Source organism: Melospiza georgiana, chromosome 16 (genome assembly GCF_028018845.1).
Source record: "Melospiza georgiana isolate bMelGeo1 chromosome 16, bMelGeo1.pri, whole genome shotgun sequence".
In the NCBI taxonomy this organism is placed as follows: Eukaryota; Metazoa; Chordata; class Aves; order Passeriformes; family Passerellidae; genus Melospiza; species Melospiza georgiana.
Genome location: NC_080445.1, coordinates 5,469,343 through 5,490,083, shown reverse-complemented (window position 1 = coordinate 5,490,083; position 20,741 = coordinate 5,469,343). Strand labels below are relative to the sequence as shown.

The 20,741-nt window shown below is 40.4% G+C and overlaps 2 protein-coding genes across 3 annotated transcripts in view; one reads left to right on the top strand and one right to left on the bottom strand.

The window, feature by feature from the left end:
- GPR146 (G protein-coupled receptor 146) overlaps positions 1-20,701 on the top strand; it is a 48,166-nt gene extending 27,465 nt beyond the window's left edge. The window contains exons 1-2 of one of the 2 annotated variants that reach the window (XM_058035225.1): positions 13,372-13,415; positions 16,019-20,701. In XM_058035225.1, the coding sequence (XP_057891208.1) occupies positions 16,063-17,067 (1,005 nt within the window). In that variant the 5' untranslated portion in view covers positions 13,372-13,415; positions 16,019-16,062 and the 3' untranslated portion in view covers positions 17,068-20,701. Of the gene's footprint in view, positions 1-13,371; positions 13,416-16,018 lie in introns of those variants that run through there. The other variant, XM_058035224.1, reaches the window with a different exon arrangement.
- The window catches only part of C16H7orf50 (chromosome 16 C7orf50 homolog), a 119,822-nt gene that overhangs the window by 58,547 nt on the left and 40,534 nt on the right, over positions 1-20,741 (bottom strand). The window lies entirely within an intron of this gene.

The following is a 20,741-nucleotide window of genomic DNA, read 5'->3' as shown; positions in this document are numbered from 1 at the left end:
AGTTTCACCAGAGCTCATCTGGAACGGCCCTGAGGGAGAGCTGGGTGAATTCCTCAAACCAGAGACGCTGGTTCTGAGGAATGAATGTATGATTAATGGGGTTGCAGCACTGGTACAGTTGTGGTCGCCTTTTTAAAACTTTCCATCAAAGTTCTTGCAACCTGAAATACTGTAGCAGATGAAAAACGAAAGGGACTCAAAGCTGTGCTCATATAAAAGGCAGTGCTAAAGCAACTAACCTAAAATGTGCAAATAAGTCTTGCTTACCTCAGCTGATTTGCACATTCACTTTCATTTTTTTATGTAATTACTAAAGCATTTTCAGACTTGTTATGACCAAATATGAACTTGCTGAATATTCAGACTAAGATGAAACAGAAATAAACAGTCTTGAATGAATCCCATTAATACTACACCTTGCTTTACACTTGAAACAGTAATACCGAAAATGAGAAGGAATGTCAGTGGGGATTGGCTTCAGTCTGTGCAGTGAACCAGGAGATCTTTGCTCAGTCTCTCTATCATCAACCACCAACTGCCTGCATTCCTTTGAAGGTACCCGCTTAAGATAAAAGTATACTGAGGAATATTTGTGATAATCCTTTAAATGAATAACCACTCTTTATAGACACTCTGCACATGGGTATGAAGGGCTGAAACACACACACTAATTCACTAATATTATAGTGATGCTTCAATGAAACCACTTCAGCTCATAAAAATAATGCTCTGGCAACCACAGTCCTGAATAACTACTTTCACTTTAACCTTGTGATTTGTTTAATCCACCTGAATCACTGAAACTGTCTAAGTTACTGCACAGAGCAGTCCTGGAAGGTGAACTTTTAAAAGTCATTATAATGTTGAACAAAATTGCACAGAACTTTGTTTTGGTCTTATTTAGCTTCTGTAAGTAAAAACTACTACTAGAATTGTCTATCAGATGTAGCAGCATGTTAGGGACATCAGCACCTTAAACATATAAGACTTGAACATCTGAATCACGACAGATTATTCTGTAAAGAAAAACCTGCACTGTTTATATCCCATTTTCATATTACCAAGGTTACCTGTAATTATGAACTTCAGGGCTGTGCATTAACTTTATAGAAAAATCAGCCATGAGAGACATAATTGGGGCAAGGTGGACAGGGAACTGCCATATTTAATTCAGTGTATGAATCAACCCCAAAAATATTGAACAGTACACCGTATCTGAAAATTAATCTTGTGAGGAGGCCTCCAAGGTTTCTGTGATCCCTGCTGCTTAGCGGACACAAAGAAAAACTGCATTATGTTCTGTGTGTTTCGTGCTCACACCAGACACCTGTCCAGCCGAGCCTCTGCCACATGCACAGCAAAAATATCTGGCTTGTGCTTAAAGGTGTTTTAGGTCTGGGCTAATTTACCTGGCAGGTCACAGAAGAGGCTCCACCTTCACTGAGGTTTGTGCTTGCTGACTTTGCAGTGAGGCAGAGTTAAAAAATAAGTCACTAAAGTAAACCTCAACATTTCCCTCAGTCCCCTTGCAGCTGTGTGGCCAGGACCAAGTCTCAGCACAAAACCCCATCCATAGATTTGCCCACGGATTCTTCATTCATTTTAGGGTTAATCTCCTTTATGGCTGATAAATAGAAGCATATCTTAAACTTTACTGTTCTGGGGAGGCCAGAAAACACAAGAAATATCTGGAAAAGTTCTGTAATTATGGATATTATTGAAATGTGCTTTATGGTCAAAGCACAGCAATTTTCTTTGTCCCACAGGTTCCCCAAGTAACTCCAGGTGACCAACTACCACTTGTGACTACAAGCTGTAGTTACACAGCATCATTGTGGCAGGGATTCTGTATCTCTACACTCCAGGAAACCTTGCAGAAAGTCTGCTTGACAAACCCAGCCAGGAAAATGGAAAAAGTATTAGGTTGTGGGCACTACAGCCTGAAAGAAGTGATGGACTGGCAGGGCCTATGAGAGCAAGCAGTTGCCTCTATAAAACCAGGAGAGCAGCAGACTCCAAGGAGCCACATTATTACCCCCTGCTCTCCCTGGAGACCAAAGGAGTGCTATTCCATCTCCCAGTCTCTGCATTTCTGTCCGGCAAAAAGCTGATATGCTAAAGTTTATGAGGGCTGAATTTCAAAAGGAAAGCACACTTCCCCTTCAATTCCATGCCCAACTGTCACTGGTATTATCAAATATAAATCAACAACACAGCTTGGGTTTTCTTCTCTGTGTTTCAAAATACAAACCATACATAACGGCTTAACCAAATGAGTGATAAGTATGAAATATTACAAGCATAAAAAAAGGAAAAGTCATAATCCTGGGCTGCCCCACACTGTCTCCTCAAAGAAATATTACTTCAGAGATTAAAGAAGTGCTTGTTTATTTAACAATTTGACCAATCTCCAACAATGGAAAATCTAATGGAAAATACTTACAGGGGACCTACTAGCAGAGCTGCTGTGTGATAGACATTGTAAATAGAGACTTGGGGGGGTTAACTTTAATATAAACAATAGAAGCTTAGCCAAAAGGAACAAAAAATAACTGAACTAAGCAAATACTTAGATCATGAATACCAACACTTAGAACGTTCTCAGGTGTTAACCTTAGAGCCCATCTCGGAGTCCTGTTGTGAAATTTAGCTTGTAAGAAACTGCAAAATTAAAAATAAGCAACTAATGGTATAGAACAACAAAATACATTTTTATTACATACACTAAAGAAGATCCACATGCTAACATGAAAGACAAGTTCTTCATTCATTTTATGGGTCAACTCCTTTATAGTTAGTAAGTAAAATCATGTATTCAACTTTACTGCTTTGGGGAGGAAGGAAAACACATAAATTATTTCTTCACCACAGTTTAAAAAGGCAAATTATTTAAGGACTATTTGTATTCAAGCTAAATAGACAGAATCATGATGTTACAGGCTTTTTATTCAAATGCAAAGAATTTACATGTACCTACCACCTCATTAAAGTCAGTTGATAGAGCAGCACCATTTTCCTTACATGATTATTTTCCCCCCAATTAAAATGTTTCTTCTGAATGCATAAAAGAATTCTGAGGTTTACAGTATTTTTTAAAGCTCACATTGGCTCTTTTTCAAGTCTAACGTTGGTTACTGTTTAAATCTCCAGAGGATGTTGCAGGGTTTTGGTAAACAGCATTGTGTTTCTGAGGTGGGGGGGATGAGACTCCCAGCACACACAGCTGTGATGAGCAGCTATGAAGAAAATCACACCTCACTAATATAATATTTTTGTCAGCCTGGCTCATTCTGGCCATGACTCTGCTAATGTGCACAGAGTAGCTGCTCTGATGGTCAAATTATTTTCCTGTACCAAAGCTCTCTGGGTTTGATGCAGCCGCTGTTTGTCTCCCGTTATGTAACAACACCAATGGCTGAACTGTTCCCCGAACCACAGCGTGTCCTTTCCCTCTGTCCTTTCCCAAACCCTTTCCCAACCAGGGGCAGGGTACACAGCACGGTGCCCAGGGCAGGATCAGGCCCTGGTGTTGCCAGAGCTCCAATGAGAGCGTGTGGCTGCAGCTTAGGGGATTATGAGCACGTATGTGCAGGGCAGTCACATGTGCCCACAGTGTCCAGTGCCACGCCGGGGGCACCGCGGCCACAGCGGCTCCCAGGGCTTGCTCTGCCCCAGAAATGAGACCCTGCACTCTCTGCTGAGCTCGCTCACAAAAGGGACTGGCTTGATGGGAAAAATGCTTCTGCGACAGCAAGGCAGTGCCTCCCAGGTGAGATTTTATGCAGTTCTCCTTTTAGATTGCTTTCGGTTTTTAAGAGCCTAGAAAGAATTTACATAAATTCATCTAAGCCTTGCATCATGCCGTCATTAGAAAACAATGTTTGGGTTTTAGATAGCAGTTCTTTAGGGAAAACATCACTGTTTGAATTTGCCATACTCCCACTTTTATCTGGCTGGCCAAAACAAAGTTGTAGTTGCTTTTCTTGTGCATATCAATTTTCATGCACATTAGGCTTCATTTCTCACTGTTTCTTTAGGCAATAACTATATGCTTTAATTTTTTTTATTTATTGCTCTGAGTATACAAGATCTTTATGTTTCTGTATATTAAATCCAGAAGTATTACAGAAGAGAAGTATAGCAGAGGAATTGATCAAAAGTTAATCCAATTAGTGTTTAAGAGAGAGAAAAAAAGTTCTCTGTGAAAGTGAGATCCTTATGAATCTTTTATTCATAGGATAGTAATGAACATGCAGCAAACCATACTGTGAAATATTACTGCAAAGCAGATAGACACAGCGGTAACTAATTAACTAATTAATCACAATTAAGTTGCATTTCCATTTATATTATAAAAGCAGGTAAGCCAAAGGCAAACTTCAAAGCACCAAAAATTTCCTGACTGCTTGCAGCAGACACTTTGAATAAGCAGAATGACTGCTGTCCTTTTAGCCTCCATAAGCATTTTTAACTACACTAATCACAGTGATTTTTGCAAATCTGTTTTCTACTGTATGTAGCAGAACACCTACTCTCCCTTAGGGCTCTGTCAGCTGAACTTAACTTTGTTCTGACAGAAATGCTAAAGCAGCATAAAAGGCAGCACCCTATTTGTCATGCCAGCATCACATCTGGCACGGGTTTGATTGGCTCCATCATTTAAGTCTGAGCAGAATTCCATGGATTTCTACACAAGTCAGACTGATTCTGAAGTGATGCAACAAAGTTAATCAAATGTCTGGTCAAAGTGATTCATGTAAACATCAATGTTTGTGATTAGCACATCAGACTGATTAGTCTGAACTCCTGCATGCAGGATCTGAACATCAGATAAGAGGCTATCAGAATATTCTGCATATCTTCCACAACAGCCACAATAAGTAGAGCTCATTTAGGTGAGGACAGACCAGCAGGCTCCAGTGGCCTCCCTACAAACTGTGCTTTACTGTTCTCAGCACCCAGTGCCTGTGTGGGCTCTGTCAAAACAACCATTTATCAATCATTAGTAAGAAACTGGCTCTCTGACAAACTAATTACTCCTCAGGCTTCCACCCATTAGCACAGGAGGAAGCAGATTATACATTTATTTCTGTGGTGGGCTGACCTCAGCTGGGCAGCAGGTACCCAGCAGAGCCACGCTCTCACTCCCCTCCACAGCTGGACAGGGAGAGAAAATAGAACTCAAGGCTTTTGGGTTGAAAGAAGGAGGGGGAGAGATCACTCTCCCATTACCATCCTAAACAAAACAGACTCAACTTACAGAAAAATGAATTCAATAACAATCAAATTAAAGTAGGGTAATGAGAAATAAAACTTGCCACGCAAATCCAATATATCAGGGCTCCTGCAGTAACAAAGGTGCTACAGAAGTTATTTTTGCTTCCTGAAGCAGGCAAGACTTACTAAAAACAGCGTGTTACCTATGAAGGACACTAAGAAATCGCTACAAAAAGTCTGTTCAAATTTTTAGAGAGTTAATTGCTGTATGGCATGTGAATGGATACACTGCAGTTAGTAAGCACTAGTACTTATTTCCATGTCATTAACGTGGCTCTAGTTCCAGGAATTTTTACAATCCTAACCATGGCTTTCCAAAATACCATGGAATGGATGCAGTGTGGGCAGCAGATGGCTACTGGTAGCAGACTCCAGGTGTGACTTCACAGATGTTTTTGTAGCAGGAGGCTTTAGATTTAAAGAGTCCAGGTTTACAGAGGTCTCAGACTCCTTTACACATCTCTTCCCACAAAATTACTTGGGGTTTTGGTTTTTTTGGGGGTTTTTTTTGGTTTTGTTGGGGGTTTTTTTTTTTTTTTTGTTTTGTTTTGGTTTTTTGTTTGTTTTTTTTGTCTGTTTTGTTTTTTTCCTTGGAAACATTTGTCCAGCCTCATGTTGCCCTGGAGAAACAATACCCATTAAGAGTCCCTAAGGAAGCATCCCCAGCCACAGGTCTGTGGAAGGATGGCCAAGGACTCAAATGAAATCATCAAATACTTAAACCTGTCAAACTATTTGTCAGCATCCCAGAACAGAATGTGCTTAAGGGTTATTTTGAAGTTTGATATATACATACAGCTGCAGTGGGGAATCTTAGAGGAAATTGGGTTTATTGGTAGAACATTTTGATGACTAAGGGATAAAAGCTCCCAGTCACTGATAAGGTGGAGTGGGGAGTGGCACATGGCAAGCAATAAGTGGACAAATCAGAACTCATTCATGTCAGAAAGATGCCTCAAGCCCCTGGTAAATGAAAATTCTTATTCTAAATCTTGCCATCTAATAATAACCAAGCTTAGATCAGCATTAATATTATACTAGACCCCCTGGAATGTAAATTTATAGTGTTTTATTCACACATTATTAATGGAATAAGATGTAATCAGTAATTATGCAAGTTCATCCAGAAGGGAGCTAGAATATGCTATTTCCTTCACCAAGCAGTGAAAATTAAAAGCCACAGGAGTGTCAGGAACAAGATGTCTCAGACTTGCCAGCAATTAACAGAAAGATATGTTTGTCTCTAGCGGATGTGACAAATTTTGAAGTCATTTCAGCCTTAGTACAACTCTGAGGGCTGATTTTCCCCTTCAAACTCAAACTGGTTTTACAATTCTTCTATATGCTATCTGATAAGGAACTATGTCAGTATTTCTGCTTTTACTGGAAACCTGGTCCCTGTGGTCAGGGTCTGTTCCGCAAGAGTTTCCTCCCCAGCCAACGTGATGCTCTGGTTGATTAAGTCACCGAGTCAGCTTTCACCAGTGTGTCTAATAGGAAACAGCATTATGTTATAGTTTCCAGGAAAAGTACCATCTGTGCCTCCTGCCAGCCTCTGCAACTGGCACCAAAAGACCTCTGGGGAATGTTTCTGTACTGCCAAATTTCAGCAGAGCTCCCTGCCACAAGCCCTGAGCACGGGTGAAGCTGACAAACAGTGGGGGAAGATAAGAGCTGCAGTTTCCACCCTGCCAGCTCACTGGGCCAACTCATTTACACAGTAATTCCAGCACAGGCCGTGCACCTTTGACACTCTCTTCCTGGAATAAATTCAGTCAGCAAAGCCCAGAATTGCCATAATTTGCATGAATTTTGATTGGAGAGAATCTGCCTTCTTGGAATGATGCTGATTTACATGAACCACAAGTACAAACATTCCTTACCTGGAACCTGGGCAATTCCAAAATGCTGGAAATACAGAGGCCCAGGCACCTGCTATCTTTATCTTGTAAGGTGCAAATGACCTGTTTGCACTTATTACCTAAACAAATTTTACCATAAAACTGTTTTTTATATTATCTCAAATATTACAAAGGACTCTGCAGAAGTTTCTACAATATGATGATCTTTACATAAAAAACAGGAACAAGTAAGTTTCATGAATTTTTTCCCACAAACCAGTCTGAACTGACCTGTTGCTCTACAGTTTAAGTGGCAGTAGGTACTGGGGGCAAAACTCCTTATATTTAATCAGTGATGGCAAGTTATGAAAAATTTATTAAAGAAATCACCCACTGAGTCTACTAAGTTCCTTAAGTCAGAATAAATGAATGAAATAGTTTGGTTAAAAACTGTGGGACAAAGTCCCAGCTGCTCTGAACATCAACATCACAACAGTAAAGATGCCTTCTGAAGGTCTCTGTTAAATCCACTGAGTTGCAGTACTTAATACTAAAATAAATCTGCAACTTACATTCAGTTTTAAACTGAAGGAAATTACTTGCTTGTGTGCAATTATTTTGGTTTCTCTGGCTCACGAATTACAAGCACACTGAAAATTCTTACAAAGGTTAAATTCTTTAGAAGTTTGTTTTCAGTGAAGCAGTTAAAAGAATTAATACATATACATAACAACTTTCAGTCATCTTGACACTAAATGCTATTTAAGGTTGCTGCTATGTAGTTTTAAAGTGGGATAGCTACATCAAAATCAGCTACAAAGTGCTCTGAAAACATGGAGCAGAACTGCAGCAGTGCTAACTGGCTGTTCAGCACTCTGAATGGCGCCATCTACTCTGCTGATGCTTAAAAGCTGTCACTTCTTGTATTCCAACTGGTCAACTTTATAAAGTCCAGAACTGGAAGCACCTTACGTAAGCTGATTTTCTAATACTGCATTCATTCTAATTATTCCTGTTATTTAATACGCCATAAGTTCCTGGAAGTGAATAGGAATACTAGGAAAATTACTCAGGTTTTGTTTTGCATATAGCTTAATCTCTTTTAAAAGCATTATCTAGTGGGTATTAGAGCATCTCCAAATCGTATCTCATGTCAGGATCCCTGGCAGCTGAGGCCTGTAGATAGATGGATACAGGTAATCACTGTGTAAATTCATTCTGCCTGATGGAATCATCACCTGTAGAACTAACAAAAAGTAAGGTATTTCATTTTTTGCAGTGATGAAATCTTTAAGTATTAAAAGCTGCACTGTTCACTCTGTAGTGCATTCTTTCTCGCTGCACAGAAACACTGAAAAAGAAACAATATGTCATGTTTTCCATAGAGAAGCTGTTACAGAATTCAGTGATAAAGCTAAGTCAGGAAGGGGTGGAGCAGCACCATCAGTGCCACTCATCCACGCTGGGACAGGGAGAGCTTAACAAAACCAGGCTGAGTTTATGGAGTTAACCCGTGCAGAGCCTCCAGTGCAGCTGATCCCCAGCAGCTGCCAGGAGGGCACAGCCACTGCAACCCAGCTGCCACAGAGGCTGCACTGCAAAGAAATGAACAGCACAAAATCTGGAGTGGCAGATGTGCCTGGCAGACAGCATCTGTATCTGAGCAAGGGACTCCTTCCACACAAATCTTTAGGGGCTGCAGTGCTGGGCTATCTCCTCTCCACAGAACTTCTGCCCCATGGTAGGTGGCTTTTACAACCATCCAGAGCACCACAACACTGCCACTCTCCAACACATCTAAAGGGCTCTTAAACACACCATTTAGCAGTTTTGATTATGGTTCCCAGAGTAGCTGATCTTTTTTATCTTCCTTTATTGGAGTAAATTATCTGTTCTCATAAGCTTTAAGCTGCTTAGAAATTGAGAGGGAGAAAGAGAAACAAAAGCAAATACAATTATTCATTTCTGATGGATACACACATTGTTCTGAGCAACCTTCTATGAACTCTAAAAACAGAAGAAAGTCCTGCAGTTCTAACCTATTAGAGAATATGCACATTCTAAAAAAATAGTTGCCATACCCTAAAATCCAATTTTCTTCTTCTTCCTAACAAAAAGCCCATCTGAACTCATTTCTTGATGCTTAGTGACCTGTAGCAGCAATTTCCAGAGTTACTTTTGACATGGCTTATATGAACTCAGATTCCCAAAGAGCTGAACAATCTAAACACAACCCCAATGTGCAACTGACATTGCTAATAACTACATTAATAATTGTACATATTATTTATATATTTAATAATAACAATGATAAATAACAACAACAAAAGGTCAAAACAGGAGGGAAAAAGCATCTATTTAGCAGGTTGCCAGGAGGCCAGGGCAGTAGGCAGATTATCATGGCACTAGTGGGATCTGAATTACCAGGTAGCTGCTACGCAAATGATTTACCACAAAGATGGTGCTTACAGAATGAGAGGATAAACAAATGAGACAGGGGTTGCCAACATCTGTGGAACAATAACAAAGGTCACCCACCCACAGGAAGGAGCTCTGAAGACAACATATATTCAGAATTTCTGGAAAAGCAGAGTGAGCAACATCTAAGGGGGACCAATGCAAAGTGCAAAGACCAATTTCAGGAACATGGGTATCTCTGTACTCATGCCACGTACAACAGAAATGCACCCTTTCAGTTCTTGAGAATGTAATCTTTACTGCTGATCCAAAATACCAAAGAACAGCATGACATATTCCAGAGAAAAGTCACAAAGTTGAAGTGAAAGCATGTCATGCTTGGAAGCCCTGTCATCATTTGGATGGGATACTGTGTGCGTGTCATATGAGCAAATAATGATGGGAGGTGCAGTGTTAATTGTAAGGGAGTCATCAGGGAGAGATAAAGAGGAAAACATTGGCCAGGCAGATAGGTAACTAAATTAAGAAATCAGGAAATGTACATAAGAATTTATGCACGGAGAGAAAGAATGTAAAAGGAAAAACATTAGTCCAAAGGAAGGCAATTACCTATAGAGCTGGAAATGGGTTCACAGCCCTCAAATTGTGCAGAATCAAGGAGGAAGCAAGAGTTGGGTTATGTAAGTGAAAAATCTTGGGTTTATCTTAATTATTAATTATTGCTATGCTGCTATTAAAGCAAGTTATATAGCAAAGGGAAAGGGTTTAGAAAACCAAAACCTGAGCCTAATGAAGGGTGAAATCAGCAGGACCAGAATGTTGGGTGACTACTCTTCCATGAGCTGACTGGCATGAGTGGCAAACCCCTTGTTCCCTCTCTTTCAACTGACCTGCTCTTGCTTTTTGATTTATACTTTTTAAAATATCCAGCATAGGCTTACTACATTCAATGCTACTCTGTATCAATTATCCTTGTTTGATCGTGCCTTCTTTCACCTTACACTGCACTGAATTAACCACATTATAAATGGAACCAGTATCAATTATGAACTTCCCCTGCCAAACTGGTCAATGGTTGCACCACAAAGACATAAATGACAGGGTTGGAAGGGGCCTGTTTTTCAGCCCAGCCCCCAGTATCAAGCAGGATTTTCTTCTCCACTCATGTTAAAAGCATTTTATCTGAGCTGTATTATTACATTATAAACAGCAGCAACTCACCAACTCCATGAGAAAAGTATATTCCTACTTGCCTGCACTGCTGCATTTCCACCCTCACATCTAACCTGAGCTATTTAGTTTTACTTTTCTGTATATCCAGCCTAGAAGTCATTTGCTAATCCCTATGGTATGTGTATAAGCTAGTAGGCCTAAAGAAATGTCATGTTACCCAGACTGAGAGGGAACAGCAATGTGACACTTCACTCTCCAGCACTTGAGAATTCAATGTGCTCTCCTGGATGTACAACTAATTGTAGCTTTCTAATTTTCAAAAAAATTGGTCATCCATTATTTAAAGTTTTAAGAATTAATCCATAAGTAATATTCAGCATGTCCCTTTCAGAAAGCACCTTTCAAACCCCGATGAGGAGCTGACAATCTACTAAGCCATGGTTTATATATACATACAGCACTTCTGGCCGTGATTTTTAGTTTGCTCAGTCTAGATCTGAAGGAAATCTGTGCTGCCCAGCAAAGCTCTGTGTAGGGCCCAGCCCTCCCCTAGGCAGCACAGGGTTTCAGTGTGTAGGAACTGAGATCCTGTGGGAACTCAAAGAGGACGTGACAAAGGTACAAGTGTTTGGCATGTTCAGAGACCTTGCTGGCAACAGCTTTATTAGCTATGTACTTTACTAGCTATTAGTTTATAATGATGCCACAGCTTGTGAAAACACACTGAGAGATCAGAAAAAACAGGTAAGAGCTACATCACACATAGATGAAAATGGAGCAAGCAGACAAACCATGTGCTGTATAAACAAAAAAAATCTGCAGAGAAAAGAGACAGTGCTGCAGCTGGATGAAGGGTTGGTTTTTTAAGTCAAATAAAACAATCCAAGCATAGAATGGTCACGCTTCAAACTCTTACCCAACCTGCTCTGCAACTTAGTGCTGCATTATGAATGGAAATGTCTGAAAAAGCCTGACTGCAGCTATGGACTCTGTCAGACAACTGAGCAGAACTTCATTTTTTTCTCATTATTTAGAGTTCATTTTATGGCTCTTTTCTAAAATAATCTTTGCCACCAAGTGCTGTCAGCTTCTTGTGCTATGTTGCAAGAAGTTTTTTCTTAAGTACTTCATGGACATTGTTATCTAAATAAAACCACCTTCAGCTTTAATGGAGTGTAAGGAAATTGGCTTTTGGCCAAGTATGAGCACTCTAAAAGTGCTTCTACATGAATACCTTTCCTACTTTGCTGTTCCCCTGGTGAATTTAGGATGATTAAAGTCCTTCTAAGTTCTGAAGCACCAAAAATGTGATGCCACAGTTTGTAACATGAAGTTATCCACAGCACACACAAAATTCTGTCTGTGGACTATCTATCAAACAGGAATGGGGGAATTTTCTGCTTTTGGGAGCTGCAGTGGTTTTACAAAATTTGTAACGAACATTTACATACAAACTGTGGTCAGATTGAGTAACTCAAGCAGGATGACCATTTTTAGACTTTATAGGATACTCAAGAGTTGGAAGGGACCCACAAAGATCTAGTCCAGATAAATGGCCCATATGGAGACCAAACCCACAACGTTGGTGTTAGCATCATGCTCTAAACAACTGAGCTAATCTCAGCTTTAGTGTTTTTACGGTATTTATTTCATATACAGCGGCTTATTTTTCCAATAAGGGATACTACATTGGTGTTTATTTGCTATGGAATAAAGCTTCAGAATTTCTAAATATAAGCCAAATTATTTTTAAAAAGGCAGCTCTCTGTTTGGGTTGGTGATATCAGTTGGAAACATACTTCAAAGGTAATCCGTTTTCATTAGTCTGAGGAGTTTCCATATAAACAACAGAACAACCACAGGAAAAAATTCATTATGGGATAAATTATCAATCTGCAGTTCAAAAGCTCTTTCAAGAAGTGATCCATTTTAAAGTTGTGTTAAATATAAGCATTCTCATCTATTAACTGCAAGTGAAATGCAAATATCCTTGAGATTAATCAACTTTTTTTAAAAAGGAAGCAGAATGGAACTCATAATACTATCACAAAATGAGGGTTATGTTGTAACACCTTTTCACAACACCAAAACAATCTCCAAATTCAAAGTAAACGCTCAGCAACTTTTCTTCCTACTTTGTTTTAAAAGCTGGCTCATGTTTGCCAGTACCACAAGCAGCTGTGCACTATGTAGTACAGGAATTTTTAAATACTGATTGTTCAGGATATATGGGCTATGAAAATGAAACCTCAAAGCTACATATTCTCATCCCGAGTTAAAAATAAACCCACGCTCTTGAGTGAAGGCTGTTGACTGCACTTGCAGGGAATGGCACGGGCTGGGCAGCAGCCCTGCAGATCCCCAGCACCGATGACAAAACCATAACAAACCTGCACGCCCCATGGATTTTAAGCAGCAAATCCGAAACCCAGGGACTACAAAGCGAGCTGGATCCGACAGCTCCGAGCACAACCTCTCACTTCTTGAAACCGGCTGTAAACAGGGGAAGGGAGGGGCCAGGCGCCTGCCAAGCCAAGCAGAAACTTGTGAGTAACTTAGAGAGGCAAAACAAGTGCAGCGCCGGCAGCGGCTCCCAGCGCGGTGCCGGGCCAGCACCATGACCCCCGGCAGAGCCACGCCGGGGCCCGGCGGCCGGCTCGGTGCCTCGGGAGGGCGGCTCGGGGCAGCGGCACACGGCAATTAAAGGTGAGGGGCTGCGGGCGGGACGCGCGGTGCCGCTGCCCCGGCGGGCGGGCGGGCGGGGATCCAGCGCGATGCCGGGGTGAGAACGGAGGATCCGGGCAGCGCCGGGGCCGCCGCAGCCGGGGCACTGTAAACAAGAGGCTGCCGCAGCCGGCACTTATGCAACGTTAGGGAGCTGGGGCTGCAGCGCTGCCGGAGAGCCGGAGCGGGCTCCGCGCTCCGCACCGTGACCCCGGGGAGCGAGCCCGGCACGGCAGAGCCGCCCCGGCAGCGACAAAAGGCACGGCCGGGGCCGGAATGGGAGCGGGGCCTGCGCCGCACAGAGAACAGGGTCAGTGCCTTCGCTGGTAAGTCAGCATTCAGCACCGGGGATTGGGGCTTCAGCCGCAGAAATACCTCACCTGGGAGCTTGAAAGTCATCAAGAAGGTTTTCCGAGAAAATGTTTTAGTTTTGGGGTTTATTTTTGCTCATTTCAGACGTAAATGTTGTCACTTTCCTATGATTACTGTTTAACAGAATGAATGGCCTGCCATTTCTGTCATTAAAACAGAACTCTAGTGTTTAACCGCACTTGGAGGACGTAAAGAAAGAATAAGGGTAATGACTAAAACCATTTGTGAAACCAGACATCCCCCTGCTCTGTAAAATACAAAGCCTGGTAGCAAACACTGTTGATCTTCTGAGACAATATACAGGCAAGTTATTCAGTGGCTGATGTAATTCCGTCTGGAGTAATCAAAGCTACATGCTTAAGGATAAACCTACATAATGGAATTACGTGATTGTACCCATGCCTGTGCTTAGTCACCTTTGCACTCAACAGAATGCATATATTTGCAATATCTAGTTCCAGTCTGCTGCTTGGCTTGAATCTAGTCATAACAGTTCAATGAGATGTAGTTTTGGTTCCCTTCAACTGCGAAAAAAAAAAGCTTTTCTTTTTCTTTCTTAAAATCTTAAACCAACAGATGCTTCCTGAAAACAAACAGGGTCGTTATCGGTGCTCAAAAATAGAATGAGGATAGATAGACAACATAAAGATATGATCTGGTCCACTCAACACAACAGTATAGCTGAAGAACTGATGTGAGAAAATGAACCAAAAAAATCAAGTTTTCCCACAAAGGTGAAAACCTTTGAAAACAATAGAACTTCTGGTGCTGCCACAGAAGCCACTTCTCTGAGGAAATCCAACATGAGACAGTGGAATAAATATTTGCTTGCCCAGCTAAAATTACTGTATTTTTAGCCTGACTTTTGGCTCAGCTTATATTATTTAGAAGAAAAATGCACACAAAACAACTGCAAGGGGAAATAACACATGGAAGTTGACACAATTTTGGGACAAGTTTTGTACTATGGCTGAAGAGTCGGAGGATTAGCACCAGGGAGATGCAGTCACGTACTGTATGCTCACAGACCCCACACAGTATAATTTAGCCATCTGGTTCATGGAGTACAGCATGTTGTCTAGTAGCATTCATTTTCATTGCACAATGTTTATTGTGGATTGATTAAATCTTGCTCTCCCTCTGGAAAGGATCCAGGTATGAGTGCTTACACTTTGCTATAGGTGCTGACGGAGGAGCACACAAAACCACGGCAGCTGTGACAGGCAGAGTACGTGACACGGGGAATCACCTGCTGCACCAGCTCTGCGCTGCCCCTGAAATGCCATCACTAACAACCAGGATTTTAAGGCTCTGCCTGTTTTGAGTTGCACTTCAGAGATTATTTCTCATTCCTGCATTTTGGAAAGCAACTTTACACAATTGCTTTGAAGTTCACTCGGTTTCAGTTAAAATGCTATCTCTACTGACGATAAAGCAAAGATGGCTGGGCCACAACTGCTGATAGTAGCATACTTTTCAAAGAATTTGAGCTATTTTGAGAGGAAATGATAGCTGATTCTTGCCTTTTGGAAAGTCAGGCTGCCCTGATATTAAGTTCCCTGGACTACAGAGGTCCATTGTTTTTTTGAAACTAAATGGTTATAAGGTTAGGAGTCTGAATAGAAACTGACCTATTAAAAAAAAAAAAAAAAAAACCCCACAACAAAACCAAACCCCCTTACACCTCATTTCCCAGTATCCTCTAGTCTTTGTCTATTTTATCAGTGATCCAATACACATCCACCATACTGCCTTACATGTGCCTCCTAAGAAACTTTTTTTTAAGGTAAAGCTTATTTAAGATGTTAGGAGATCTCTATTTCTCACATAAAGATCTGTGCTTCGGTTTATATCCTTCCACTCTTCAGTAGTTACCCTTATGTACTTTTAGCTATATACCAGGTACTGTTTGACAGTTTCAAAAAATTGCATTAGTATTCATATATACATCAATACTTAATGATAGTTTACAATTTCCTTCTGTCGAATGTCCTGTATCAACTAATTTGCCACTAGTTTCATTTAAATCAAAACTGCAGAACCTGTATTAGTCCAGTGAAATTTTGAATAACAGTTTACTTTCTTCTAGACTAACAACATCAGTTATGTGATGCGCATAATCTTGAAGTCCACAAATGTTTTCTTCATAGTACTTTGCATTTCGTTTCCAATGTAATATTTTAACAACACTTTCACTCTTTTTCTCTCTACAGAAAAGCTGGTAACCAGCAAAGAAGACACAAAAGCTAAAATCACTATGTGGAGCTGTGAAGCCTTAATCAACAGTACTGAGAACAGTGAGGACCAGCATCTCTGCCATGACTTCGACCTTGTGCTTTCCATCTTTTCCCTTCTCTACCTCATTATATGTTTCCCAATTGGCCTTTGTTACAATGGCCTGCTGGTCCTAGTTAACCTCTACAACAAAGCTACTATGACTATGCCAGATGTTTACTTTGTCAACATTGCCATTGCCGGCCTCATCATCAACACTCTGGCACCAATGTACCTGCTGGGTCTTGCCAATACAAAATGGGCCATCTGGAATTCCAACAATGAAGTTTATATCACCTTCCTTATTTTATTCAACGTCTCGTCGTTGGTTACCATGTACTCCACCACACTGCTCAGTCTGGACTACTACATCGAACGCGCCCTGCCCAGGACTTACATGTCCAGTGTGTACAACACCAAACACGTCTGTGGGTTCATCTGGGGCGGGGCCATGCTCACAAGCTTTTCATCTCTCCTGTTCTACGTCTGCAACCACGTGTCCACCAAGATAATCGAGTGCTCCAAGATGCAGAACCAGGAGGCAGCGGATGCCATCATGGTGTTCATCGGGTACGTGGTTCCCGCCATCGCCGTGCTCTACGCGCTGACGCTGATCCTGCGGATCCGCAAGGAGGCCACGCCGCTGGACCAGGACACTGGGCGCCTGGATCCCTCCGTGCACAGGCTGCTGATTGCCACCGTCTGCACACAGTTCACCCTCTGGACACCCTATTACGTTATCCTCTTGGTAAGCACCTTTACTAACCTACGAGGAAGAATTCCAGATGTAAATTCCATTCAGATATTACACTTTGCCACGATTCTGTCAAAATTCCTGGCTTTCTCCAGCAGCTTTGTCATGCCTCTGCTCTACAGATACATCAACAAAAACTTTCCCAACAAATTACGCCGTTTGCTTAAAAAGATACACTGTGGGAACCAGGGGTGTTCTCACGAGCGCACAGTGGTACAGCAGGTCATGACATAGGTGTGACAAACCCCTGGTGCTCTGAGACTGCAGCGCTGGCTGCTCAGTGCTGGGACTGTGACGCTGCTGTGTTGGCACTCAGAGACGTGTGAGAGTCCCAACCAAGAGGCTGGAAGGAGCTTCCATTGCAGCTGAATGCAACAGTCTTAATTTTCCAGTAGCTGTTTGCTGAAGTGGTGTGAAAGGTTGCTCTGGCCTGTGTGCTGCGTTACCTGTGACATCAGATACCTTCAGTGCACTGAACTGCTGACAGAGGATAAACTCTGTTTTCATGGCTCTGATCTTCCTCACTGAAGAAATCACTAAGCAGTTTATTGAAGTCTTGACTGAAGACATGGCACCTTGTATCTTGTATAGAAAAAGGTATTACCTTGTTTTCTGTACAAAGAAGTGATAGTGCTATCCTTGATGAAGTAAATAGAATTTTTCAATGAAGATTATATAGTTGATCTTTACTGAAGATCATATGACTCAATTATACATGTCCAAATAGTAAATGTTAATTATAAATTAAATTATTTAATTTCTTTCTCCATCACTGATTTCCCCCTCTAAAAGAAGCCTAATTTACTTTTTTCAGAAATTGTTTTCTCACACAAACTAACCTGTTTTAACATTTATGGTAAAGTGATTTTTTCTTTTAGCTACAACAAGTAACAAAAATGTGTTTTAATTTTTCAGTGCTTTTTTTGTATCCTAAAACATTTCAGGAATTCAGAAATATTTATTAACTAATTCTGACAGAACTCAGAGATGTTTGTTCCACATACTAAAATGAAGGACACAGTGGTTTACAAAGTTAAATCAGAATTTAACTAGCAAAGATTGTCTGGCTAAGTGTTATGGTCCACATATGTTCATGTAACAAGAGTAATTATCTTAAAAAATAAATATGTTTATGATTAACATTTTGTATTTTCAAGGGATATGTTTGCAACAAATAAATTAAACTCTCTTTAATCTAGGACATCACTGGAGGTTTGGAAACCATATAAAATTCCTCAATATAGGGATCCCAGTCAGCATCAGCTCTTTGCTGACCTCTCAAAAAAGCCTTCCATTGGGATTGTTGGATACAAAGTAAAGAATTTGACTGATTATACAAAATACTTGAGAAACACAGACATGCTGCAGGAAGCACATAAACAACAAGTACAAAGCACTGACCCAAAATCTACCTGTTCTTGTGCTGCTGTTGCATTAATGACAGGGGGATAGGAGGGGGGTGCAAGTGGAGCTGATGTTCTCCCACTGGTGTGGGGCCCCAAACATTTTTGTCACTTGATTCATGCTACAGTGTCATTTTATTGATTAATCTGTTACAGCACAACTCAAATTCCACATGACATCATTAAAAAATGTGACTTTTCAAGCTTCTGGTATAGAAAAAAACATGGAGCAAGAGCAGAACTGAACCCTTCCCATTGCTTAGAGCACAATCTTGTCTGGTAACTGGCCCTAGTCTGTTAGCAGAGACACATACTGGAGTTCTGTGAAAAGAACCTTCTGAGGAACAGACCTTTCAGATCTTTTTCCATCAAACAATTTCTTCCTTTAGTCATCTTTGCTTATCTTCTTTATATACAATCATCTCTAAGTTATCAACATCCTGGTGGAAGACTTTCCATTAACCTTTGCTTTTTTTAAGAGGTTTTCATATTTTATTGGATATTTTTAACCCTTAAAGCCTACAGAGTAAATAATCTATTTCTGTGGTGTTTTCAGTTTTAGCCTGTTGATGAAAACCACATTAAGAACTTAAGCTGTTCCTCATTGCTGTGTCCAACTCACTGATTTAGTGCTTCTCTGCTGACACACATGATACTGGCTGCTTTCTTGGGTTTGGCCACCTTGAGAGATTTTCTGTGAATTTCTACACATCTTGAGCACTCAAGCTCACTTCCACACAGAAGTGCTTAAGGACAAAATCTTTCCTTACAGCTGTCAAGCAAACAGACTCCTTCTTCCCATCTGAGGAAAATTAGGTTTCTTAATGCGCCACATGAAATCTCTCACGTAAAATCTGTTAAAGAAATTCTGTGCCATTATGCAGGAGGAGTTCCAGCAGGGAGGAACTGGCTTATCTGGTGTGAATAGAGGCTTTCAGAACTGGGACACTGCCAGAACAGTGCAGCTGAGCAGGCAACTTTAAGTGCAATTTCAACTTCCATGTTGCTTCCTTACTTCCATTTCCTCCTTCTCTTAAGACATCTGATTTCTGTCTCTAAAAGAATTGTTGCCTTTATTTCTGTTCCTTTCTCTCAGTGTTAAATTCTCAGTTTCAGGTCATGGCTCCTGTCTCATTTCTCTTTATCATTTTTCACTTCTCTGCACAATTTATTTAACTTTCATTTCTCTCCCATCCCTGCTTGCCTTGCACACCTGGTACCATTCAATGCTCGTGTTTACTTCATCACACTGACTCCTTTATGATGATCCAAATCTTATTCAGTGATTCAACATTACAAATTTATGTAGTAAAATGGAAGCTGCTATTGAAGAGATGTAGAAAGACAGATTTTTATGGAACTTACCCATGGGGCATCCGATCTAATTTTTTCCTAATCTTTTTTACTGCAACAGAGCTATGGATGTTTGTCTGTATCCTTGATAAACACTAAATGTGATGGCAATCATAGATACAAAAACTTGGATAATTTAATGAACAAGACTGCTATCCACTCAACCTCTTAGAAAAGTTAATTTGATTTATTAGTTGCCTCAAAGAAACTGTGCTGTGGATCTGCCTTGCTGCTGTTCTCCTAAGGGAATTCTGAACTTAATTACAGCACCCTCATCTGGTATCCCAGAAAGAGAGAGCTTTGCAGTATTTATATAAAGAACAGCAGAGGAGCAAGTACAGTAAAATGCTTAAGGAAATACAAGGTATCATAAATTAGGAAGAACTTTTATGGACAAACATTTAATACACAAAGTTCTTGAGAATGGGGCCTTTCCATTTCAAATACCTGAAGGTTGCTGATGACTGTAAATAGGGGTTTATCTATTACACATTTAAATAGATATGAATAAAAATACTGTATATATGCAAGATAAAAATCAGCCTACTGATGTAAAAAGAATCTGCAAAGAGTTTATTAAATTATTTCTAAAAGTGTGTCATTTAAATGTAAACCTCTGAACAGGAAGGTGTACTGTATTCTTCTGTATGTATATAATGTGTACTAGAAAGTAAGCACTAGTTAAGTGCCATTATTAACAGTGTTATTTTCTCACAAAATTAAACTTAATATTTGAATTGATTTATGGCTTACAGCCCTCTTGCTGAACCGCTAATTAAGTCAAATCAATCAACTAACAAAAATGTCATGTTCTGCTTCTATCTGAGTTATTAACACAGCTAGCTCAAGACAGGTTCTTGTTGACCAACTTAGTAGAGGTCCTAGTTTCAAAAGTTTACATTTCAGAATCAAATTTTGTTGTCTCTGAAGATTTAATTTCAGTTAATGAAAGAAGGTGATCAGCCACTAGAAAATTCCTGGTTCTATTACAATGAAGAGATGTGGACTCCAATATCATGTCAAAATACTACAGAAATGGACTTTATGGAAAGCTTCATAAAGGAAGTATTGACTCATAATACATTCTCAATAAAAAGTGTTCAAGTGTACATGGTAAATAAAATGTGTGATTTTTTATTTGCTTTCTTGATC